This window comes from Leuciscus leuciscus (genome assembly GCF_965113295.1).
Source record: "Leuciscus leuciscus genome assembly, chromosome: 6".
Classification (NCBI taxonomy): domain Eukaryota; kingdom Metazoa; phylum Chordata; class Actinopteri; order Cypriniformes; family Leuciscidae; genus Leuciscus; species Leuciscus leuciscus.
Window position 1 is genome coordinate 19379458 of NC_138730.1, and position 26242 is coordinate 19405699.

The 26242-nt window shown below is 37.8% G+C and overlaps 2 protein-coding genes across 2 annotated transcripts; one reads left to right on the top strand and one right to left on the bottom strand.

The window, feature by feature from the left end:
• Positions 1 to 1402: 1402 nt before the first annotated feature.
• On the bottom strand, positions 1403 to 11000 carry zbtb41 (zinc finger and BTB domain containing 41). The gene is made up of 12 exons (XM_082173780.1): positions 10847 to 11000; positions 10459 to 10591; positions 8562 to 9805; positions 7413 to 7620; positions 5805 to 5874; positions 5538 to 5685; positions 4587 to 4716; positions 4370 to 4465; positions 3877 to 3983; positions 3341 to 3446; positions 2989 to 3077; positions 1403 to 2473 (listed from the first exon to the last, which is right to left on the bottom strand). Exons 3-12 carry the CDS (start codon positions 9754 to 9756, stop codon positions 1887 to 1889), a joined length of 2736 nt encoding a protein of 911 aa, XP_082029906.1. The 5' UTR covers positions 9757 to 9805; positions 10459 to 10591; positions 10847 to 11000; the 3' UTR covers positions 1403 to 1886.
• A 2349-nt stretch (positions 11001 to 13349) lies between these two features.
• LOC309500756 (protein crumbs homolog 1-like) lies at positions 13350 to 25654 on the top strand. The gene is made up of 7 exons (XM_082172462.1): positions 13350 to 14461; positions 17820 to 18373; positions 19503 to 19668; positions 21238 to 22138; positions 22259 to 22300; positions 23654 to 23776; positions 23971 to 25654. Exons 1-7 carry the CDS (start codon positions 13489 to 13491, stop codon positions 24221 to 24223), a joined length of 3012 nt encoding a protein of 1003 aa, XP_082028588.1. The 5' UTR covers positions 13350 to 13488; the 3' UTR covers positions 24224 to 25654.
• Positions 25655 to 26242: the final 588 nt, after the last annotated feature.

Genomic DNA, 26242 nt, shown 5'->3' on the forward strand with positions numbered 1-26242 from the left:
TCTGATGATTGAGAGCATCCTGACCAGTTGTATCACAGTGTGGTACGGTAGTAGCCTACCACAGAAATGGACCGTAAGTGCCCACAGAGAGTGGTAAAGACTGTTGAGAGCATCATTAGATACCTTTACCCTCCTTGCAGAACATCTAGCTTCCACCGCAGAGTCCACAGAAGAGCCAGTTCCGCTATTAAAGACTCTTCCCAGTTCCCACCCCAACACAAACTGGCAAAAGGTAGGCTACATATATAAATGCAGGACGTCTAAGAAATAGTTTTATTTCTTATTTATAAAAATTTATTTAAGTTTAAATTAAGTTATTTATTTATAAAAATATTTCAACACGGACTCCTCATCATAGGCTACTGTCGTCACATTCATATTCCGCATGCGACCTGTTCAGACTACACAACTATAGGCTACTGTACTATATTTGCACTATTATTGCACTGTTTGTTGCCTATACTTGTAATTTACATGTTACTTCTTATCTTAATACTTTATTCTTGTGGAAAGCAGAATAATTTAATTGTACAGGGAACTGTGCATATGACAATAAAGGCTCTGAACTTTCAACTGTTGAACAAGAGAACTGCTGATATTTGACCACAGGGAGGCAGTGTGACTCGAAAGACTGAAATGGGCAAATACTGTCCCTCCAACATGTACCACATTAGCTCTGGTCTACTGCTGACTTTACTGTGCAACTCTGTCAACTATGTATTCATTTTTGTGTGTCACAGGTCAGATTTAGTTGTAATCTTATCCATGTGTTTGAGCTGGTTTCCTGCGCAGTGAATCGTGAATGGACAAACGGAGAGCTGCATGAATATATCCAAACTGTGGACAGGAAATGCTGTTGGAAAACTAAATAATTGCAGAACAAACATCATCTAACAAAGAAATGATTGGGAGATATAGAGTGTTAACTGATATTGTGTCAGTAGTCTGCTGGACTGTTATAAAGATGAATTTATTTACATTACAAGTTATCAGAATTTCATCTTATTTTGTGGCCACATAAATATCAGCAACAGCACCAATCGCATTTTCTTACTAAATCCTAATGCATGAGCAATAAAAGCCTGAAGTATTAATATGATACTCAACATAAAACACATGCAAACTTAGGTTGTTTTTATTTTATTTTAGATTTTGTCGAAAGGTTCAATAAACTATTCTATTAAAAAGAAAGTGTTTTTTTTTTTCAGACTATTATTTCCTATGTCAGGCTGTGCAGGTTTAAACAGATATAATTCATACAGCAAACAGTATAAAACTGGTTTCCCAAAGAAAGTGGTCATAATTGTTGTCTCTAAAACTTTTTTCCAACATCCCACCATGTGACTGAACAGCCAGACAAAAAAAAAACCCAAAACACAACAAACGACTAGAACAAGCAGTATAAAATCACTTCCTGAACTCAAGAGTTCCAGGATGCTTTATTTACAAGAACACAAGCAAAAGAGCTGTGCGCTCATTTCATCATTTACTTTGGTTAGGGGTGGAGAATTACTTGAGAAGATTTGACACATATATAATAACTCATCAGCACTGCAGTTATCTGTCAGATATATGAACACAATCGGCTTATAAAGGAGACATTTACACACAGATTCCATTTAGAGTCAAAGTTTATAGTGGATGTGGATGATAGAATCCTCAATTCATTATCAGCTGTTCACTTCAATTATTAAAGGTAGGAACATTTTTAATTCTGTCATTATTTATTCTCCGTCATGTCGTTCCAAACTATTTTCTGCTTTGAATTACAATAGTGAATGCATTTTAGAGTGAACCATGTCTGTGAGAACAGCACAAAGAGACCAAAAAGGAATTCATGTGATGTGAAGAATAACGTGTATGTAATAGCACTGATGTGCTGCGAATTAATGAGTATGTTCAGCACTAGACATATTTTGTACAGATGAAGCCGAGTCCAGTCCCAATAGTGTGCCCAAGTACGACTGCTCTCGAGGGTCCATCATCTGGTCCGGCCGCACTGGGTGCACTATGTTGGTGGGCTGAGGCGTGAGGGTGTACTTCTCTAAGAACACTAGGTCAGTGGCGGACTGGTAGCCCGTCTGCTGTTGCTGGACGCCGTGTGGCGCCCCGTGCACCGTGTCCTCAGTCATCTGGACGGGGACGAGTGTCACGGGAACGCAGACATCAGCCGCCACACTCTGCAGCACAGTCTTAGACGCGGTGTGGTATGGTTTGGGTGTTTCGTTTGACGGCAACGGCTCGGTCAGCTTGCTAGCGGCGGGCACAGGCATGTTCTGCTGTTGCTGGTCGAGCAGGCGGGCGCTGTGAACGTGGTCCACGTGGTACTTCAGCTTGTCCTTACGCTTGAAGGTAGCACTGCAGTGCGGGCAGTTGAAAGGGCGTACATCCGAGTGAATGACCATGTGTTTGGTCAAAGTCTTCTTGATGCGGAAGGTCTGGTTACAGATCACACACCGATGGGGTTTCTCACCTGAGGACAGCGAAATATCGGATCAGAAAAAACTGTGTAGCAGAAATGCCACGAATTTGCCATTAAAGATTTACAGTTCAAAAAGTCGGCAAGAATTTTAAATCTTTTTGAAAAAGGTCTATAATGCTCACCGAGGCTGCATTTTTTTTGCTCAAAAGGACAGTAAAAACCTATTGTAAAGACTTTTTTTTAAACATTTTTTTATGATAACTGTTTGATGTTTTATTCCTGTAATGACAAAGCTGAATTTTCAGCATCATTACTCCAGTGTTCAGTGTCACATGATCCTTCAGAAATCATTCTAAGATGCTGATTTGCTGCTCAAGAAACATTTCTTATCATCGTCTGTTTTGTGGAAACCGTGATACATTTTTATTTTTTATTTTAAAGAACAGCATTTATTCGAAATAGAAATCTTTTTTAACATTATAAATGTCTTTATTGTCACTATTGATTATTTTTAATGCATCCTTGCTGAATAAAGGTATTAATTTGTAGTGTATAGTGTATTTTACCTGAATGTGTTCTGAAATGTGACATGAGGTTGGTCTTCCCCCTGAACTCTTTCTTGCACACCTGACACTGATGCAACACTGCTTTATACCTGTCAAATTACAGTACATGATCATGACATCACAGATCTCACACAACCAACATCAACTGCGGGCATTATTTTGTATTGCATAACAAAGACTGCATGTATCGTCACAAAAACAATGTTTTTGTTTCTGAAATTGGTGTGTGTGTGTGTGTGTGTGTGTGTGTGTGTGTGTGTGTGTGTGTGTGTGTGTGTGTGTGTGTGTGTGTGTGTGTGTGTGTGTGTGTGTGTGTGTGTGTGTGTGTGTGTGTGTGTGTGAGTTCACATGCCTTCGCCAGATCTTCTCTCCCAGGTGAATGCTTTTATAATGGACAGTCAGGTGATCGGCACGGCGGAAGCATTTTCCACACTCTTCACACTGGTGCGCTCTCTCGCCTACACAAAACAAATGTTACAAGACTATAATCCTACAATACACACTTATAGAGCACATAAAGCTTCGTTTAAAAGTTTTAAGGTGGATTTCACTGTTTTTGGCCTTAAAGGGATAGTCCAAAATGAGGGGCATCCAAAAATGAACATTTTGGTTACCAGTTTCAGTTCCAATTGATTTCCATGATATTTTTTGACCATACAATGGAAGTTAATGGGAGCCGAGAGAGTTTCTTTGGTTACCAGTATTCCTCATAGTATCTTCTTTTATGTTCCACATAATAAAGAAAGTCAGACAGGTGTGGAAAGACATGAGGGTGATCATTTTTTTGGGGGGGTCGACAGTTTTAAATCCTAGTGAGTCATCCATCCATCTAGACATTTAAGGCATCACATTATGGCTGACATCCATTTGACTGAATTTGAAAAATACCTGTATGAATTTTTTTGTGCTTCTTTAGATGATCATGGCGAATGAAAGTTTTGCCACATTCCTCGCATTCATAGCGCTTGTCCTCATGATGAACACGAAGGTGAAGCCTAAAATATAGACAAAACATCAGGTAACAAACACTGGTGATAAATAAAACTATAATGATTTCTAAAGGATCATGTGACAATGAAGACTGGAGTAATGATGCTGAAAATTCAGTTTTGAATTGCAAGAATAAATTACATTTTAAAATATATTAAAAGTTATTATAAATTTTAATAATATTTCACAATATTGTAGTTTTAACTGTATTTTTGCAGCCTTGGTAAGCATAAGAGACTTCCTTCAAAAACAGAAGATGTGCATATATGCAATTAAAGTTCAATATGTTCATAGAAGCTTGCTTAACTATTCATCTGCACAATTTCTCTCAGAATTTTTTTTTTATGTGAACCACGTTTCTTGTATGTAGTATTTCGGCACTCTCACAGACCTGTAGGAGCTCCCGTGACGGAAACTTTGTCCGCAGATGCTGCACAGGTGAGGTTTTTCCCCGCTATGGATCCTCAGATGCTCTCTGAGGGTTGTCCTGAAAATATGTTCAAAGATAAGCTGAGAGAGCTTGTTTTTGAATAAAACACCCAACCATTATCGCACTGGCATACAGGTTTGGTAATATCAGTGTTTTGAGCATAACAGCAGCTTCTTACCTCTCTCGAACCGATTTGCCACACAGAAAGCAGGTCCATTTCCTCTTCCCCCCATGTGTGCACTCGATGTGACGTTTGCGGTTCCCTGTGTCATTAAACTGACGACCACAGATGTCACAAGGAAAGGGTCCTGGATATTGGACATTTTGTCAACATTAAAGGAACACTCCACCGTTTTTTGAAATAGGGCTTATTCACCTTCTTTCCCACATTTAGATAGGTGGGCAAATGCATTTTTGTCTCAGTGCATGCATTGTTTTAGTTTGACAGGGTTGGCGCTAGCTTAGCTTAGCATAATGAATGGAATCCTTTGTTGCCAGCTAGCATGTCCTGAGTAAAAGTGATATAAAAAAATAAATAAAAAACACCTAATTACTTCTTGTGGCCTGCGTATTCACAACAAGTACAAATAGCGATGCAGATTAACACTAGGCGATTTCCTATGCAGATTTTGACATGGGACTATATTAGGGGGAAGCACAGGCGAAGCACTGCTACTTGGGCGCAGAGATATCACGCCCAAGTAGCAGTGCTTCGCCTGTGCTTCCCCCTAATATAGTCCTTAATATATAAGTCAATATCTGCCTAGGAAATCACCTAGTGTTAATCTGCATCGCTATTTGTACTTGTTGTGAATACGCAGGCCACAAGAAGTAATTAGGTAGGTTTTTTTATTTTTTTATATCACTTTTACTCAGGACATGCTAGCTGGCAACAAAGGATTCCATTCATTATGCTAAGCTAAGCTCACGCCGACCCTGTCAAACTAAAACAATGCATGCACTGAGACAAAAATGCATTTGCCCACCTATCTAAATGTGGGAAAGAAGGTGAATAAGCCCTATTTCAAAAAACGGTGGAGTGTTCCTTTAAAGGAATTCTCTGGGTCCAATACAAGTTAAACGCTTTTGGTGCTGTTCATTAGCACAAAAAAGAAAGGTAAAGCTTTACCCAAATGGAACTTTTCTTGGTGCTTCAACCGGGCAAATCGTGACTTGAAGTACTCGTCGCAGTAGGCACACTTGAAGGGTTTGTCCTGTGAATGTAAGATCATGTGCTCCTCCAGATGGGGACGACGACTGAAGGACTTGTGACAGATCTGTAATGTTAAAGAAATGATACAGGCAACTGTAAAATTGTTTGCAAACAGAATTTCACTTCAGCTTTTTGTGGTCATTTGAATGTAGTGTATAAAAATAAATAAGGCAAATGACTCACGTCACATTTCCAGCCTTCACTCTTCTTCTTCTTCTGAGTGAGAAACTCCTGGAGGTGGTCAGGGTGAAATCTGTAAGCAGACAAGGTGCATTTCATCACCAAAACAACAGTTCAGAAGATGTACTGGAAACTACAGCAAGTGACAGCAAAACACATTTGCTGTCTATTTCCAGGATTCTCAGAAGCGGAAGTCATCATAGATGGGTGAATTTGTAAAGTGGTAAATGTGTGACTACAGCAAACATGATTCTTCAGTGGGAAAAGAAAAAATTCATGATAGCGTTTCAACAACTTTCCAAAAGAGGACAAAATATAGAGAAATGAACTTACAGCAGTAAGAAAGAGAGAAAGATGTCAAATTTACAGTTACTCCTTCAGCTAAAGATTTGCTAAGTTTACAATGTTAATAACTGTGGAAATGCATTTATTCATTTAGTAGACACAGAATACATAACTGCCATCTATTAAAGGGATCGTTCACCCAAAAATGAAAATTCTGGCATCATTTACTCACCCTCAAGTCGTTACAAACCTGTATGAGTTTCATTTTCAACACAAAATAAGATATTTTGAAGAATGTTGGTCCCATTGACTTCCATTGTATGGTCAAAACATATAATGGTTATAACGGTTTGGTTACCAGCATTCCTCAACATATCTTCCTTTGTATTCTGCAGAAGAAAGTCATACCTCGAAAAGATGGTATGAACCAACTTCTTGTTCTGATTTAAGTCACATTTCATGATATCAAATGATATTGTACATGAAGAAAATGAAGCCCATAAGAACACACATTTGGTAATTCGTTCATATGTTAAAATTTGAAATGCACATTTTTCTCAAAGTTGGGGTAATATCAGTCATAATATCTGTCCACAGGACGTTCTCCCTGAAATATTTAGGCATGTTCAAGCGCAAAGCGGGGTTCTCCCGGCTCTCCTATAGAGTAGAATCCCCTTTCGCTGAGTTGAGACTGTCGTTGTGTCTGAAGTTCGGCTTGAATGTGTGTGGCAGATTGCAGATATCAGCTACTTTTTGCTGCAATCTTGCATCAAGGTTTCCCTCACGGCGCCATGGGCATTAAACTTCTTGATAACATTATGTGTGGTGAAAACAGGAACATCAAGGTCTATGGAGATGTGCTTGCAACCTTGAGATTGTCCATGCTTGGCTATAATCTTGTGTCTGACCACTTCACATAATCCTCTGGTTTTCTTTCTTTTTGTCCATTCTCGTTGCGGTACAAATAGTGACACAAAACAGGAGAATGATTCATTTTCTCTATTATTCAAACTGGCTGAATCAGCGACTGTGAACCAGAATCACTTGCTTGAAATGGAATCATTTTTAACCACTTCTAGAAGTTGCCAATAAAACTGTCCAGGCCATTTTAGGATTTCTCTGTGAACCTACCCAAGATTTAATAAATTACTCAGATTTTGTTGTTTTGTTCAGCTGCTCACCAAAGGCATACATACATATGTGGATACCAAAATATGTTTTAATTTCAAAAGCTTACTGGAAGAAATTGTGGCTTAGAAATGGTCACAATCTTTCCTCTGATTCCGATTCAGTGAAATCCGGGATTGGGACGGGATCCCCACTCACCTCTTCACGTGTCTGCTGAGAGTCTTCCTGCTGGCATGAAGCTTGTTGCAGAAGGGACATTTGTGCTCTTTCCTCTGGACGGGCGTATCACTGTCATGCTTCTTCTTGTGCACAGTGAGGTTTGATTTGGTGGAGTAGCACTGAAGACAGATGTCACACTGGAAAGGTTTTTCTCCGGTGTGTACTCTGGTGTGACTCTCGTATTTACCTACAAAATGAGGAAAAGCAAAGCAGTTATTAAGACAAAGCTATTACATGAACAACAAAATGGCATTAATCTTTCTTTCTTTTTTTTATCCAAATAATAATAAAAGAAATGCAAACTACTTCCTCCTTATAATATCAGGACAGTCAGTAGTATTGCCCTGACATTTTTGACTTTATGGTCAAAAATATCAAATATACACTTTAATTAATAAACTAAAAACATGCTCATCATAGAAGAGGTGTATTCTCGTCATATTATGCACACAGCCGTTCAAAAGTTTGGGATCGGTAATTATTTATTTTTTTAAATGTAATACTTTTATTCAGTAAGTATACAAGTGATAAATATCACAGTTTTCACAAAAACATTAAGCAGCTTGACTGTATTCATCACTGATAATAATAATAAATGTTTCTTGAGCATCAAATCATCATATTAGAATGATTTCTGAAGGATCATGTGACACTGAAGACTGGAGTAATGATGCTGAAAATTCAGCTTTGATCACAGGAATAAGTTACATTTTAAAACATATTATAATATAAAATAGGGTCACACTTAGTTTATAGTCCAGTTCACACTATTAACTATTACCAACAACTTTTGCCTCAAACTCCTAATTAATAGTTAGTACGGTAGTTCAGTTTAGCTATTGGGATTAAGGGATGTATAATATGGTCATGCAGAATAAGGCATTAATATGTGATTTATACGTACTAATAAACAGCCAATATCCTAGTAATATGCATGCTAATAAGCAAATAGTTAATAGTGAGAATTGGACCCTAAACTAAAGTGTTACAGAAAATAGTTATTGAATTAAGATTTAAACTGTAATAATATTTTACAGTTTTAATATATTTGAACTGCATTATTAATGTATTGTGAAAATAAATTAAGAGAAGTCACCGATTACATCCGTCAGCCTTTACGGTTCTCACCTATGCGATCAAAGGTCTTGTCACATTTGGGACACTTCAGAGTCTTTTTGTTAGCGCTCTGGACCACAATGGGAGCCAGTCCCTCCGGGAAGACATGAGCGGTGACCTCCGTCGCTTGGCTTTGCTCCTCAACAGCACGAGTTGATCTCGGTTCGGCCTCCTTCTGGGTCTCGGTCTGCTCTCCGGCCTCACTGAGTTCAGCCACATGCTCCTCCTCTTGCTTCTCACCGTCTTCACGTTCTGCCTCCTCGACCTCCACAGCACTGGAGGTTTCTTCTCGCCCCTCCTTAATACTTTGCTCTCCCTGCTCATTCCGTTGCTCTTCCTCACTTTCGTCATCCTCTTCCTCCTGCTCCTCAAAGGTAGCATCGTCATCCTTTGGAGTTTTTTGACTGGGTTTTCCAGACAGTGCGTGGCCATTTCCGCTCTCCTGGCTCTCAAATTTAGCAGGGGTCCTCCTCTGACGGCCAGATCGGCGGGTAGTGACCGCGGATGAGCTTGCCATGTTTTGCTCTTCCTCAACATGGCAATCAGCGCTGTGCGTCTTGGCCAGGTGATTCTCCAGAGATTTCTTGTAGCAGAATGTGCGACTGCAAAAGGAGCACTTGGCTCCTACTGAAGTTTGGACATGCGGGACATCTGGGGTCTCCTGGGGAACCCGCTGAACATCACTGACTTCATCAGCGTGAGCTGGTGTCACCCACTTTGATAAAAGATTTACAGCTTCCATCATATCCAGAAAACAGGCAGCCTCGGTCAGAGCAGGAATCTGGCTTTCTGAAACTTCAAATTCAGATGTGTACAGGAAGTTGAGCAAGTGTCCAAAGGTGGAGCCCTCTATGTTATCAATGGTAACATGGTGCAATTCGGGGGTTTCACTGAATTTGGCATGAAAATAGCCACTGCCAAAAGCCAAAACCACCTTGTGGGCATGATACATCTTCCCACTGACCATTAGAGTTATGTCACAGAATGATGGCAGTTTCTGACGGTCTTCGTTCAAGAACTTCAGGAAACAGCCATCACTTTGGGATATTTGCAGATGCTTCTTTTCCTGCGAAGAATCTTTATTGGCCAGGTCAACATCGCTGCTGGCATCACACGCCGTTGGTCCATCACATGTTGTCTCCTGTGTTTCTGTGCTACTGATATCCTTCACTTTCGACTGCTGGGATGGACTGACTTTCTTCTTCATGTTTAGGGTTTTCAACACAAAACTTCCATTTTTAGAGCTGAAAAACAGACTTACAATGCACAAACACTGATTCTTTAGTACTTGGGCAAAACTGGGGTAAACAAATACATTTATGTATTCAACTATTTTGCATTAATCTGTTTATAGGTATTGTATTACATTGGAGTACAACCTGCTGCTTTTTGTATGTATGGCAATTTATGTATTACAATTTTAAAAATGTGTGCTGTCATGGCATTCATTATGAATATTGCTAAATCTAGTCATTCAGAATGACTCATAAGAACAAATTAACAATATATGATGGTTTCACATCGCCTCCATCTATTGAAAAACATATTTTGCTTATCACAGACTAACTTCAGAATCTTCACCCTTAAATAAATATTTTACAAATGAACCTATTCCTTCAGTCAGGATACACTATAAATGATTATTTTAAAAATACATACTATTATTTATTTAAACTTTCACATACATTATAATGGAAATATAAATGTCAAAACAAAAAAATAAATAAATTTTAAACACAAATAAATGGTACATTTGTGTTAAGTAAATCCTAGAGATCATCTCTGGTTCATTTCAAAGTGGAAACAACAACAACAACAAAAATCTATTAACTAGAAAAACTATGGGGCATATTTTGGCCCATACTGGAGCAAATTTAGAATAAACGATTATAGTTTATTATGCATTTACCAGCGCTTTCAGTTGTCAAAATAATGTAATCATGTCACACGCCGAGCCTATAGTATATGTGGAGTTAGTAACTTCAGACAGAACGAAGCATTGACAGCGTCATATATCATGACGTTTTGCTTGCAGTCTTGCACTGGGTGAGGAAAATTACACAAACGAAACAAACACATTACAATACTGTCAGAGTGCATTACATTGTACATACATTACTAAATCTAGTGCAATGCAAATGAGAACAATGCAAATCTGAAGTGAACTACCCCTTACGGCCCCCCATTATGTCATGCTCCCACAGGGCCCCTCCACAACAGGAGTGCGTTGACAAACGACCCTAAAATGGCCCATGGCAAACCGCGAAGAGCGACTTGTTTCTCAGTTCCAGTCTTACCTTTAAAAAGATTAAAAATGCGGTGGTGTTTTGAAGAGGTGTCTTGTTTTGCCTTTGTATACAAACAAACAAAATTATAAGATTATAAGACGCGTAGTATGTCCTTTTTCCATCGTCCAGGGCTCCGACGTCTCAACAAGCTGTTTTGTCATTGGCTAAAGGCGAAAGGTCTTCCTGTTTCATTGGTTTACATATAAAGCGAATTCATCCTACGAGAATAACTCCTATGTATAACTTGTAATTTAATGAAAGTTAATAATGTATTATTTTCATTTATAAACAATAATAATTATATTAATAACAATGAATGCGAAACGACGTTGTCCATAAGACGCGTAGCATTATGGGTAATGTAGTTGCCTATTTGGTGAATGGAAATCCCTGCTTCAAGTTCAACAATGCACACACAAGTACAGTTATTATTTATGAATGATTATATACATCATATTTAATTGAACTATTAATTTTTATTAAATATGATGTTTTCAATGTAAATATGTAGCCTATGTTATTTAGGCTATGTATAGTAAATAAATAAATAAATAAAATTGTAAATATTAACAAAATTTCGAATAGTCAAAAGTTCGAACATAATTTATAATTTTACACACTTTATATGTGAATTAGCCTATACAGTGACCACATGTTATCTTTTTCTTTACAGTATGTATTCTGTCTCGCGAGTCACGCCGGTGTTCAAGGCTATTTCTTTCTAACACGCTTCTAATTCCAACTTTGTCGCAACAGGTAAAAGGGTGATTAAGAATATCCACCCTATATGTGCCATGACCGTTTTGTTGCAAAATAACATTCTGTGGGCCTACCTCAAACCATAAAATAAACTTAATCACCAACTCATCATTTGAAAATAATCTTCATTCAAATCTAAATAGTGGATGATGGCTTTATAAGTTCTACTGTCTAATTACAAATTTACTCTGCAAAGGTGGCAGCACAGAAGGCAAGTAGGTGTCTTTACACACACTGTTTAATGCTGCTCAGAGGTGGCATAAATGCATTTACACAGCCATTTTATCTGTATATTGTTTAGGCGGGTCAGAGCAGGCATAATTTAGTCTGTCTTTTATGCTGTATTTCATCTTTACTCAGAATTTTGAGCAGGCACAGAGCAACCTTAACTCAGCTGTGTGAAGAAAGATGCCTTAAGATTAGTTAATAACTGCATTTAGATCGGTCTTATCAGAGCATTTGAAGTCCATAAGGTGTGGATGCGTGAGTCTCTCAGATTAGCCTTTGGGACCTGTCCCGTCCCTGGCTTCACACCAGTTCATTACACATGTAAGTGCATTAACATAATCCTAAAACTTGCTGTGAACCCACTGAAGCCAGTCAGTCCTAAACACAGATGAATGAAGACGAGCTAAGGAAGTCTCTGGCGGTAATGGTGTTTTACGAAGCGGCCCTGTCTTCTTCAGAGCTTGTTTTAGGTCTCCTGTCTGTTTACAACTAAAATCATGTCAAGTGCGGCCATATCTTTCTGGATGATATTGCTGTATGCAGGTAATAACAATTTTATCTTGTGGGATAGTTCTGGATTACATTATCAAAACCTGCTTGTTTGTACTTTTTGTAGAAGGTTATTGTTATAGGCATGTTAATAACATTGTGGAATAAGTCTAAGAATGCATAATGCTTTTCTTGCATCAATCCTCACAGTTTAACAGCCTTGGAGATTGTGATTGGCTTGCTTCCATCAAAGCTCAAGATGTTTTCTGGATGATTTTCAAATCATGCTGAAGAACATGATTTTTTGTTGTTGTTGACCTTTTGCAGTTCATGCAGCATGAAAACCTTTTTGATTATACTTATTGTTGTATCAACTTAACAATTAAAGTTGGTCTGTTCTTTTATCAAACATAATATAATAATTTTGATAAACTAAATTTTTTTTTACTTTTTTTTACTGGTGAATCCAAGTTCAATAATCATTAAGCTGAGCATTAACATTAGATAATATTGATGTAGAACATTTTTATTTTGTATACTAATTGAAATATTTATGTCATAATAAGTCCCCATGCTTTGAGCAAAAACACATGCTATTTAATATTTTAAGTTGGTCATACTTTAAGTTGACTATTTAATTTTGAACTCTTTCTAAATTCAATAGTTCAATCAGCCTAAAATAGTGTTTGTCTGACTAAATGAAAGTTGTGTTTTACAGTGATGCTGTCATTAGCAAAAGAACATACCAAATACTACAAAAATCTGAAATTCTTGTTGATTTAAAAAAAAAAATTCTCTCAAATTGTCATGGCCAGAAACATAATGTGTAACGGGAAAACATGTTTTAAAGTGGTAATTTGCCTAAAAACAAAAATCCTGTTATCACTTACTTATCCTCATGTCGGTCCAAACATGCATGACTCATGCAGATGAGATGATAGTTCAAAAAATGTCTTTTGATAGTTCATTTAATGAAAGTCAATGGGGTCCAAAACATCACAGGACACCAGTGACTTTCAAACAGCTGCACATTTTTTCCATCTTCTGATGTGTTCCACAGAACAAAGTCATACAGGTTTGGAACGACATGAAGGATGAGTAAATGATGACATAATTTCCATTTTTGAGTGAATGTGATATCTCCAAGTCAGATATGAAGTCAACCAGTATTGATTATGTTCATGCAAAGTCTTGAAACTTGTTTCTTCTCTGCCTCAGGAGTCTCCAGTGGGTGTGAAACAAACCCGTGCATGAATGGTGGTGTGTGCGTGAATCAGGATGGACAATTCAAATGTCAGTGTTCCCAAGAGAGCTATAATGGACACCTCTATGGGGGGCCGAACTGCATGGTAGTCCTGCTGGGCTGTGAGCGTCATTGGTGCCCGAACGGCGCCACTTGCCATCCATACCTGGACAAAGGACGGCATCGATACAGCTGCATCTGCCCTGAGGGCTTAACTGGAACAAAATGCCAGACGTCCACCACCTTCTCTTTTGAAGAAAGTGGATTTATCCAGGTCCAGACCATCCTCACTAACGCTTTTGAGCCCTTGAATGTCACTCTGAGTTTTCGCACATTGCAGGAAGTGGCCACTCTGCTCCAGTGCCAAGTTGAAGATCAGCTTCTTACGCTGGAGTTGGTGGATGGAAAACTACGGCATACATTGCAGAGAGCCCAGGACACGGAAAGCATTCTTCTAGAGCTCCCAGCGAGGGTTTCCGATGGCCGCTGGCACACGGCGAAGGCCTCGCTGCACAACAGCATGTTTGGGCTGAGTCTTAGAGACCCGTCTTGTCCTGGAGACTTGTGTGACATGGAAGTGCAGATAGATCAAGCAGAGCCCGAATTGGGTTCAGGTCTATCAGAGTTGACTGTGATACAGGATCTCTACATTGGTGGAAGAGGAGAGCAAGCTGGTTCAAGCTTTCTGGGATGTATGCGGGATGTGTGGTTGGATTCACGCATAGTGGTGCCTGGATTGGGACAGAGGGCTCCCATTAAGCAATTTAATGTGAAACAGGACTGCGGTGACTGGGACCAATGCAAGGAAAACCCATGCCAGAACAGAGGCAGATGTGTCAAGACAGGATGGAGGAGTTTTAGCTGTGAATGCCATCGGCCTTATGAGGGCAAGCACTGTTTAGAGGGTATGATCTTTTGTTTATCCTACTCCAGTTTACTTGTAAACAAGCTATGGGTCGGACTTCATGTAGAATAGACACAATTGTGGATTTAGATACTTAAAGAGGACCTATTGTGCTTTTTTCTCATTTTCAACTTACTTTAGTGTGTAATGTTGCTGTTTGAGAATGAAAAAGGTTGCAAAATACAAAGTCACTCCAAAGGGAGTTTTTCTCTGTATCAGTGCGCACAATGTTTCTGAAATCCCTGAAACGCCTCCATTGTAGTCTTGAGTTTTTTGTGAGAAAGTATAGTTCACAATATTCCTCATTTAAATAATTCCCGCCCAACCACAGTTATTGTAAGGGCCGTGATATTTCCCAAACACGCTCTAAGCGGTTGACCAATCACAACACACTGGTCCAGCCGACCAATCAGAGCACATTGTGCTTTTCAGAAGGAGTGGCTTCATAGAGACAGGAACTAAACAGAGTGTTACTGACAGACTGTGAATAGAGGTGTCCATAAAGCATGAAATCCTATTCTAGTAGACCCCCCCAAAAAAATCAAGACTTTGTAAAAGGGCATAAATCACATTTCAAATGTAATAATGTCACACAGTTGCCCTAACAGAGTGTAGTTTATCACATATGAACTTATGATCCATTAATGTTGAAACCTGAAAGTGTTCGTTTGAAAATTTAGCATTTAAAACGACACAAACTTCTTTGTTAAAGCTACACTGTGTGATATTTTCCCCCATCTAGCGGTGAAATTGTATATGACTACCCAGTGAATATTAGTTTCTGTTCCTTTCAATTTCGAGGGCGTTTTAACTCCTACGGTGGCCGTATTATTCCAAGATTAACATGGCTTTCAGTTCGACTTCGTCCAATTGCGCCTTTAAAACTATCACCTGTAATCCGTCGCAGCACAGATTTATGTTACAAGGTAAACAATACTTTTTCACCATTGACGTGAGGAAAAGTAACGCAAGTTATACTAGAGGTCGTTCTGGCGTTATGCACAACCATGCTATGGTTAGACAAGCAACTATAAAACTTCGAATTTACACATATAGGCTGGATTACCTGCCGAGAGGAAAGCAGGCAACTTCGGCGTCCGTTTTAAAATCTTTGCTCCTCATGAGCTCTTTCCATTTGGGAAAAGTTACTCCATTATTGACTTTGGTCTTGCTGATTTGCCTGTCGCGTTGACGTTTTAATTCTATCTTTCGCTTCCTTGGCGACTCTGCTACATGTCCTCGAAAATAGGCGTGATCCTCCATCAACAATCTTTCAAATCTGCCGGCAGTCGCGAGTAATCTCCCCCTCGCATTCGTCTCTGTGTCACTGAGTGTAAAGCGCGAAAGGCGAAGCTTGAATTTACAGGTATGTCCCTCTTTGGCTAATGTAGTTTCAAGATGGAGGGGCAACATGGCGACCGGCATTCGAACCCCTCACCCGTATGTACTTTCAGTGGCAGATTATAAACTTACGAGAATACTTTATTACTTGAAAGAAGTAAATATACATCAATGAGCACATCTGTTTTTGAAAGAACTAAGTGTTTTTTGCTAAGAATCAACTAAAAAAATTACACAGTGTAGCTTTAAATGTTGTGCAAAGAGAAGTGTGCTTGTGCTCTCTTGTCATTAATTGTCAATTGTCATTCTTGTCATATCTTGTCAATAATTGTCATTAATTTTGATATATGCAATGACATTTACACATTTTTAAGTGTGGCTTAAGTGTCGTTCCAAACCTGTATGAGTTTCTTTCTTCAACTGAACACAAAAGAAGATATTTTGAAGAATGTCTGTAATCAAACAGTTGATGGACCCCACTGACTTCCAGAGGATTCTTTTTTCTTACTATGGAAGTCAATGGGGTCCATCAGCTGTTTGATTACAGACATTCTTCAAAATATCTTCTTTTGTGTTCAACAGAAGAAAGAAACTCATACAGGTTTGGAACGACATGAGATAAAGTAAATGATGACCGAATTTCCATTTTTGGGTGAACTATCCCTTTAAATTAGCAAATACTGTAGTTTGAGCTACAAATTTTAATACTATTTAAAGTAGCCTATTTCTGCTTAAACCAAGATACAATATTAAATCATTTAAAAAGAACATTCAATCTTTCCTGATCACCATTTATCTCTACAACAACATCACTGCTTAGCAAATTATCTAAATTTAGCACCCCTCAGAGGGTCAAATCTAGTCCCAAGACATAGAATGAGATTAGAGCGCTAAATGAAACAGCCATCTACAAACACCAAGACGTAAACATGCCAAAGCAGAAGGACTGCCAAGGGAAGGTTAAAATCAGCCACACCTGAACTGTGGATTATAGAAACGTGATATAAACAGGCGCGTTTAATCCCATGCTAACTTTAAATAGGGCCTATCCTGCTAGGAAAGCTGCCGTCAATGATTGATTTAAAACTTTGTCAGTGAGGAAAACAAATTTTTCTCTGTGAGGAACAGGTAGGCGACAGAACATATTTATTGAACTCTATTTTTGGAAACATTTAGTCATAAATGTCTTATTATTATTATTATTATTATTATTACAGCCACCACAACAATAAGAAAAATATATGTATAATAATTTATTTATTGTTAATTATTATACATATATTTGTATTATTATTGTTGTGGTGGCTGTAATCATTTTTTGTTGTAGTTAATTTTTTACAATAAACAATTATTTCCATTTTGTTGCATTTGACAGTTAGGCCTACATTTTATTTTGATTATTATTATTGTTATTATTTTTAGCAGAATTAATAATAATAATAGTAACATATTTGAAATAATATTAACATTTATATAATAAAAAATACAAATCTTTTGAATACTATGAATAATTATTACTACATTTAGAAATATTCAATTTTGTTATATTTGACTGTTTGTCTTATTTTTATTATTATTACAATAATAATAATAATAATAATAATTAATGTATTTATAATAATAATAATTCTTTCCATTTTGTTAAATTTGACTGACACATTTTATTTAGATCATTATAATTGTTGTTGTTGTTAACAACATTATTGTTATTATTTTTTAATTATTATTATCAACATTATATTTGAATTAATATTACAAATTATAATTTTATTTTAGGTTTGATATTGTTATTGTTACAACAACAACAACAACAACAATATATTTTAAATAGTATTATAACTCTTTAGAAATATAACATTTTGTTATATTGGATTTGATATCATAATTATAATTATAATAAAATTGCTAATAATGATAATAATTATATATTTTGTATAATGTTAATATTTAGAAATGTCCCATTTTGTTTGTTACATATTATTATAACATGCACTCATTTGATCTTTTTGATTTTGTAGAGTATGTAGCTGCAAGGTTTGGCAATGAAGATTTGGAGAGCCACGCTGTGTTCAGGGTGGATGAAGACGACCCAGGTGACAGCACTACCGTGTCCATGTTCGTCCGCACGCGCCGCTCACAGGGCCTGCTCCTCGTCCTCTCCAACAGCACCAGTCAGTACCTCCGTGTCTGGCTGGACGATGGAAAGGTCAAAGTTCAAATCAACAACTTTGAAAGCCTGCTAGGAAGGGAAGTGGTCAACGATGGCCACTTTCATCTCATATCTGTGCTTGTGGAACCCGAATCCCTGTCCCTGTTTATGTCTGCTAAGATAGAGGGTCGCGTCCCGGTCCGTCGTGTGCTGGTCCAGGCTGGGGACGCAGTGCATGTGGGAGGCTTACCGGATCGCCGTGCATCGCTAGCCTTTGGGGGATACTTTAAGGGCTGTATCCAAGACCTCCGTATGAATAGCAGACGCCTGCAGTTCTACCCAGTCAGTGTCCCGGTGAGCTCCTACAGGCTCCAGAGTTTGCTGGAAGTCACACGCGGATGTACTGGCGACGACTCCTGCAGTGTAAGAGACGTTTACAGATCTATTACGGTACTGCTATAATAAAGTGTGGTCCAATTTGCAATTTATTCTGGACAAGAAAATATCCAACTGACAGGAAAGGTTGGTCTGGTCGACATGAAAAGTGACCAGTAATAGCATATTTTGCTTTTATATGCCATTAGGCCGGGTGATATACTATAATGGACGGGCATGGGGAAAACTTATTCAGACAGTTTCATAGCAGAAACAATGATCAGAATGAGCACTCGTTTCGCATTATCAGCAACAATATTTTGTATCTATTATGAATGATTTAATGAATATTCAAATATGATGAATATTTACATCATTTACAGTGTTCACTGTTCTGGAATACTAATGCTTGACTTGAACCATATAAAGAATTTGTGCACATTTAAACCCCCTTTAGAAGTATATATGCTAAACTTTCATAAATATTCAAGTAATATGAATGATCACACCATTCACAATATTAAAAAATCTGGAATAATGATACTTGACTTCAACCAAACCTTTTTAGAAAGGTGCTAAACATCCTAAATATGTTAAAGAGTTTTGATATTTTGTCAACTTTATTCATAATTATGAATAATTTTATAAATATTCTTGCATTATGAATTGTTACACCCTTCACAATGTTCACAATTCTGGAATAACGTTATACTTTTATAAATTTGCTTTAATATGTTTAATATGCTTGATTATTTTGTAAACTTCTAATATTATGAATCCTATAAAAATGTTCATGTAGTATTATGAATGATCACATCATTCAGAATTTTCGTAATTCTGGAATAATTATGCTTTGCTTGATCCAAACCTTTATAGAAATTGGCTTAGCTTTCGAAATATGTTTGACTATTTTGTAAACATCAAATATTATGAATCCTTTGATAAATATTCATATGTTATGAATTATTACATAATTCACAGTGTTCGTAATTCACCATTTTGCTGTTTGAGACAGACCCCAAAGGCCCGTGGACAGCAGTTTGAGAAAAAAAGCAAACAACTATAAAGTTGTTTGAAGGACAGCAGAGTCTTCTTCAAGATTTAACATGTGAATGAATCTTGATCGTTTAAAGGGACAGTATGTACTGTAATGAATGATTGTGAGTATCTCTTCTAGATCAATCCCTGCTTGAATGGAGGTGTGTGCTACTCCATGTGGGATGATTTCACATGCAGTTGCCCACCTAATACGGCAGGGCGACGCTGTGAGGAAGTCAAGTGGTGTGAGCTGTCTCCATGTCCCGCCGCTGCTATGTGTCAAGCACACACTCAGGGTTTTGAATGTAAGTATGAATATGTAAATGTTCCAAGAGCAGTTGTCCTTATCTGAACTGTTTTTCTGAGTAAAAGCGGTAAGGAAAAAAGCATTACCAGAATTACCAGCGACACCAGAATAAAAATGTTCATGATTCTGAAGCTGAAAACAGAATTATTTGAGACGAATATGCTTGCACTCTGTTACTCACTAGATATATTTAAATAATGTAGGCCACTTTTTACTGGTAATATCAGACATTTTGCATTATCAGGACCCACAAATATCCCCCCTTTGCATTATTATACGTTATATTCAATATTATATATAGTACTTTAATGTATTACTGACACCAAAACTCTGTAAAATTTTTATTTTTTGGTGTACTATACACAATACACATTGTCACTATCCACGATACATATTGTTGCATTTTTGTATTCCGATATGTTGTGACACGACAAATTGTTGCACCCCTAGTAGATATACTAGAGGATTTATGAAAGCCTTGAAAGATTATCCTTTGTTGGATTTGCCAAGCCATATGTGTCTGCCCTGAGGCATTGCATGAAGCGTGTTAATGACATGCACACATGATCTCACAGAAATTAAATATGGTGCTGAGGGCTTACACTTTGGAGGTAAAATAAAAGAATTATAATTCTAGACAAGTCGTTCTGGCACCAGGACCCCCATTGTCTTTTTTTACAACAAAAATCAAAGGTCCCATGGCTTTTCTATTTTTTTGTGATTTAATATGAGGATTAAGGATAAAGATTGTAAAAAAAAAAAAAAAAAATGTACTCACATAATTTCTACTAGATAAAGTATTTTAGGGCTTGGCATAACTAAATGTATATTCTTTATAATTATTCCCATAAAGAAACAATGAAAACTTTAGCCTACTTACAAGTAAACATAAAAAAAAAAAAAAAATATATATATATATATATATATACATTTTGTTTTGTTTTGTTACAGCTTGTTGTTCAGCTATTTGATTTGATATTGTTATTATTATTGTTATCATTAACAACAACAACAACAACAATAATATTAATAATTATAACTATTTAGAAATATTCAATTTTGTTATATTTGATTTTATATAATTATTAGAAGTAATAGTAGTAATAATAATACTGCTAATAATAATAATTATATATGTTAATGAAAACTTTACTTGAAATAAAATAAACATTTACTGAAAAAAATTAGAGAAAAAATAATTGTATGTATATATATATATATATATATATATATATATATACACACACACTGTATATAAACAATGATAGTATCTTAATGATACTAAAATAAATTGGCTAAATTGCTATTGCTAGACAAAACATTGCCAAAAAAAGCAGTTTAATTCATTTTAAAGTAAGTAAACATTAATGTAAAAAGTGGGAACACTGTAAACAGCTTTTAAAGGCAAATAAGATATGTAGTCGCTTATGGAAACATAATTATGGATGTATATGTAAATTCTGGTTAAATATATTTACCGGTATATATTTGCAATAAAAGAGTTTTGTAGAAATAGATTATCTTTAGTAAAGAGTTGATTGATGCTTCTTTCCTGCTCGTTTTGCAGGTGTGGTCAATGTCAGCCTCCGAAGTGACAGCCACATAATCACCTATCGTGGCAATGGAAAAATAAAGCGATATCTCAGCAGCATTTCAATACATTTCCGTACCAGGCAGCAGAACGCGACTCTACTACATGCTGAGCGCGATGCTCAATTTATTACCATTTCTATCCAAGACGGACACGTGGTTTTAGAGCTGCAGGGAGAAGAACAATCTTCGTATATACACAGTCTGGACCAGGTTAGTGATGGACAGTGGCACAGGGCAGACTTCAGCATGGACAACCCAGCCTTACAGTCATCCAGATGGAGACTGGTTCTGGATGAGCACTGGGAGAAACCCTCCATCTCAATTACAGCCTCAGAAGATCTGGATTTCCTGAGAGAAGATGTGGACATCATCTTGGGGGGGTTGGGACCCAATTCGGAGGGCAACTTCGCTGGCTGTCTTGGTTTGGTGGAGATTGGTGGCCTTGCATTGCCATATTACAGCGACATGGAGATGAACCTTCCCAGGCCCCAGGAAGAGCACTTTCTGAGAACCTCTGCCACTCCCTACTTTGGCTGCTGGGGATCTAATATCTGTGAGCCTGACCCGTGCCAAAATGGTGGGGTTTGTGAAGATCTGTTCGACCTTTTCAAGTGCAATTGCCCATCTGATTGGGATGGCCAACTCTGTGAACTGACTCTAGACACTTGTGCCTCAAACCCTTGTGTTCATGGAGCCTGCAGAGGAGTGTCAGCAGGATACGAGTGCTCGTGTGATGTGGGCTACACCGGCCGACACTGTGAAGTGGTGGTGGACTTATGCGCCCACCACAAGTGCAGCAATGGTGGAATATGCCTAAGAGGACTGAAACGCTACGCATGTCTCTGTCCGAGAAACACAACTGGACCTTTCTGCAGGTGAAGATGATTCCCATGCTCACCCCTCCAATGCATCTCTCGACACACGAGTTCTTCTGCAATATCTTGAAATGTTGACATTCTTAGATATTTGCGTGTTAAATTCCATTTCTATTTCAGGGAGAGAGTTCCAGAACTTCCATGGTATATCGACAGGTTTCCGTGAGTTTGACTTCTTACAATATGCATTAAAGGTGCTGTAAGCCAAAGCCTTTACATGTTAGAAATGGTCCTTCACAAGGGGGTGATCATATTTGAGATCCTTGGCATTCACATGTTTGAAAACCCGAGCCAACCAATATTAGCCAGCCCGAAAAAGCAAAGTAATTGACTGATTGGCTAGAAAATACAGGCCGCTAGCCTCACTCTATTTTTTTGCATCCACATTTACAGGGGATATTTTCTATTTAACACATCTATTTCAGTGATGCGTCTGCTAGTTTAATGTGTAAATTAAAATAAACAATTAGAGTAGGTTATATGTTAATGTTGGCAGCTCAGAATTGTTACTTTTTTGACTTATTATGCTTTAGAAATGAGAATAAAGGTCCGTTTACATAACAATAATGATATAGGACCCTATTTTAATGATCTAAGCGCATGGTCTAAAGGGCAAAACTTAGGAACTTAAACTTAGGGAGTGTCCTAATCCACTTTTGCTTGTTTAATGACGGTAAAGATGGTCGGTGCACCCGGCGCAATGTCTAGAAGGGTTGTCCTTATTCACTTAATGAGTAATGGGTGTGTTTTGGGCGTAACGTGAAATAAACCAATCAGAGTCTCATCTCCCATTCCCTTTAAAAGCCAGTTACGCTCATGCCATGGCGGATCCGCTTTTTACATGGCGGAATTTACAAGCGGAAAAACTGAACGCATCTCCAGAGAGGAAACGGATCTGCTCGTGCGCGAGGATAAATAACAAAAAAATAAACACTACTATTGACTTTAGACCAGGTTTTTGTTGGTCAATGATGCAGTCTATTTCAGTTGCCTAAAAATAGCACAAATGGGCGCAAATGCATTTGCTATTTAAACAACGTGGCGCAGGACGTGAAAATGATAACTGCGTCGGGCTGAAACTAGCAAAAAACACTTGCGTCGTGCCTGGCGCCACATTGCGCCAGGTGAATGATAGGGCCCATAGTTTCAAAATCACTCTAAATGTAAAAGTATAGCAGAGTCCTATAACAATAATGGCACAGAGTAACAATATTGTTGGAATCACTTTCACAGCAATATTTTCCAGTTGATTAAAAAGATAAAAACATTGATCAGCCAATCAGAATCCATCCTGCTTTAAAGAGCTTGAGCATTTAAAGAGGCAGACAACTTAACTGCAGCGTGTGCTTATAATAAACATAAAGATATTGTGCGTTGGTGTGGATGCTAATAAAGTTATCTTTATAGTTATTATTCCTGGTGTGAATGGGCCTGAAGTATTAATAGAACAGAACTGTAGTAAGTCAAAAATGAAGCCTGTACCAAGCCTCATCCTTTTATCATATTTTTCTCTAGATACCCTAAACTTCCTGTGTCTTTCTGTGGGAATGAGAGATGGAACTACAGTTGCTTCAATGGTGGGAATTGCTCCTCTGTAGAGGATACTTGTGAATGTCTACCTGGATTCGCAGGACAATGGTAAAAATATTAAACCACAGAGGTTCAATTTATGTGATAGCACGTGAATGGGTGAAAACCTATTGATGAGAAGTGTGCTATTTTTTTCTCTCAGCGATCAGACTTAATGGCAAACCTACTGTTTATAATGTGCCGTAAGATGGCTCTTAACTGTGTCAATCTCTCCATCTGAGATGACTGATTTTCTTTGACAGGTGCGAGCTGGAGCTGGATGAATGTGCATCTGACCCCTGCCTTAACGGAGGCTTCTGCCGTAACCTGATCAACAGGTTCCAGTGTGTGTGCGAGATGAGCTTTGCAGGTGACCACTGTCAGATTGACGTCAGTGACTTCTACGTCTATGTGTTCCTGCTCCTGTGGCAGAATATCTTCCAGCTGTTGTCATACCTCATTTTGCGTTTAGATGATGACCCAGAGGTTGAATGGAACGCAGCCAATGATGACTAGGACTAAAAACAGTTCCTTCTCAGACACTCTGAGGACTCTTGAGGAAGATGTGGGGTGATGTTGAATGGACACAAATACGCGAAGGCCTTTAAAGGGGTCCTAGTATGCTTTTTTAGTATGGCAACTTTATTTAGTGTGTGATGTTGCTGTTTGAGAATGAAAAAGGTCTGCAAAGTTACAAAACACAAAGTCACTCCAAAGAGAGTTTTTCTCTGTATCAGTGCACACTGTTTCTGAAATCCCTGAAACGCCTCCATTGTAGTCTTGAGTTTTCTTACGGGAAAGTACACCTCACAATATTCCTCATTTAAATAATTTCTGGCCAAGGTACAGTATGAGCAAAAAAAATTAAACAATTGGGGGGTGACCTGTTGCCTTAGTTGTGTGTTGAAACTCGTGGTTATGGTGCGTGACATTTGCGAAACACACTCTAAGCAGTTGACCAACCACAACACACTGTTCCAGCCCACCAATCAGAGCACATTGTGCTTTTCAGAAGGAGTGGCTTCATAGAGACAGGAACTGAACTGGGGTGCGTTTCCCATACAACGACGCAACTCACTGGTTCACTACCATAGTACGATACATCGTTGGAGAAATCAACTAGCTAGTCACGACTGTTTCCCGAAACTATGTTGTCGCAAAGTGGTCGTTCAACCACCATGGTTTATGACGTCACGTACGTGGGGGAGATACAGATTAAGTCCACATGTCATACAAACATGAAACTATGCTTCTAACCACAGGTGGAGAGCTGTCGTTCCAACCACACAACTTTGCGATGCTGTTTGCGAATGTTCGTTAGAACTATGGTTTCGGGAAACACGGACTCGTTGAACTATGCTGATAACGACGGAACTTGCAAACATAGTTGGCTAACGATGCTTTTGGGAAACGCACCCCAGAGCGTTACTGACAGACTGTGAAGAGAGGTGCTGCAACAATGTCAAATATGTGGAAATCAAGGCTTTTTTTTTTAAATCAATCATGAAATCGTATTTTAGTAGACACCAAAAACAAAATCATGGATTTCAAAATGGTCATAATAGCTCCCCTTTAAATATTATTAGAGGTCATTATGAGTCTGTTTTCTGAATCAAATGTAGTTTAAGAACCAATCAGTAAGAAAACCAATATATGATTTTTAATCCCATCATTAAATTATTTTTTTTATCAACTGGTGTTCTGATTTATGAATTCATTTTGATGTGTAATGTTATTTTTTGAAGTAAATTTGCAATCCTAGCCTTTTATATCTCAATGATTAAATGACTGCATTAGCTTTCCATTATTTTACCCCATATAGCAGATTTTGTTTTGAAATCAAATAAACGAATCACAAAAATAAGACCATTCAATATTTAGTTGTTTCTATGCAGCAGCTGTGTATATTATAGCGTTGGTTTTGCTTATGAATCTGAGATTGACAACAGGTTTCAAACATATATTTAAAGTATTTAAATGTCTGTGTTGATTGTTGAATGGCTGTTATTTATTTTTATTTATTTTTTTGAGACCAGAATATCACAGCGATTAACAGAGACTGGTAATGGTTTGAAGATCTTTCTTAAAAGGAAATGAAGGCCCAACATTGGCCATTAAATAACATATTAGTAAATCTTCTACTCACTCCGGATCAAAGTGTTTGCAAGCATCCCTCATATTGCTGACCACTGGTAGTTGAACTGGATTTCCGCAATACTCAGGCAAATAGAGGCACTTCAGAAAAACAAGTTTACATTAAGTTATGTTTGCTTTTCATTGCTGGGTGTTCGATAAGCACCAGAAACAGCAAAAAAAACACACTTGGAGGCATCTTTTTAAAAATGCTTGAAATCTGACATTTAAACTTTTTCAAAAAAGTGAGTCAAACAGAAGGCTTTTGCTTTTCTGATTATATTTTTTAAATGGCACATGTGGTGTGGATTCATTCAAAAAAAACACAACTGAAGATTGACTGGATGCGAAGCTGACTGGACTGACTTCAGTCATGTGAGTTTTATCACCAAGGACATGGTC

Coding starts and splice junctions, on each gene's coding strand:
- zbtb41 (XM_082173780.1), bottom strand. CDS start 9,756: ATGAAGAAGAAAGTCAGTCCATCCCAGCAGTCGAAAGTGAAGGATATC. Junction 5,875..7,412: donor CTCAGCAGACACGTGAAGAG/GTGAGTGGGGAT, acceptor GTCTGCTTACAG/ATTTCACCCTGACCACCTCC. Junction 2,474..2,988: donor ACATTTCAGAACACATTCAG/GTAAAATACACT, acceptor CGCTGTCCTCAG/GTGAGAAACCCCATCGGTGT.
- LOC309500756 (XM_082172462.1), top strand. CDS start 13,489: ATGTTCATGCAAAGTCTTGAAACTTGTTTCTTCTCTGCCTCAGGAGTC. Junction 19,669..21,237: donor ACACACTCAGGGTTTTGAAT/GTAAGTATGAAT, acceptor CTCGTTTTGCAG/GTGTGGTCAATGTCAGCCTC. Junction 22,301..23,653: donor TGGTATATCGACAGGTTTCC/GTGAGTTTGACT, acceptor ATTTTTCTCTAG/ATACCCTAAACTTCCTGTGT.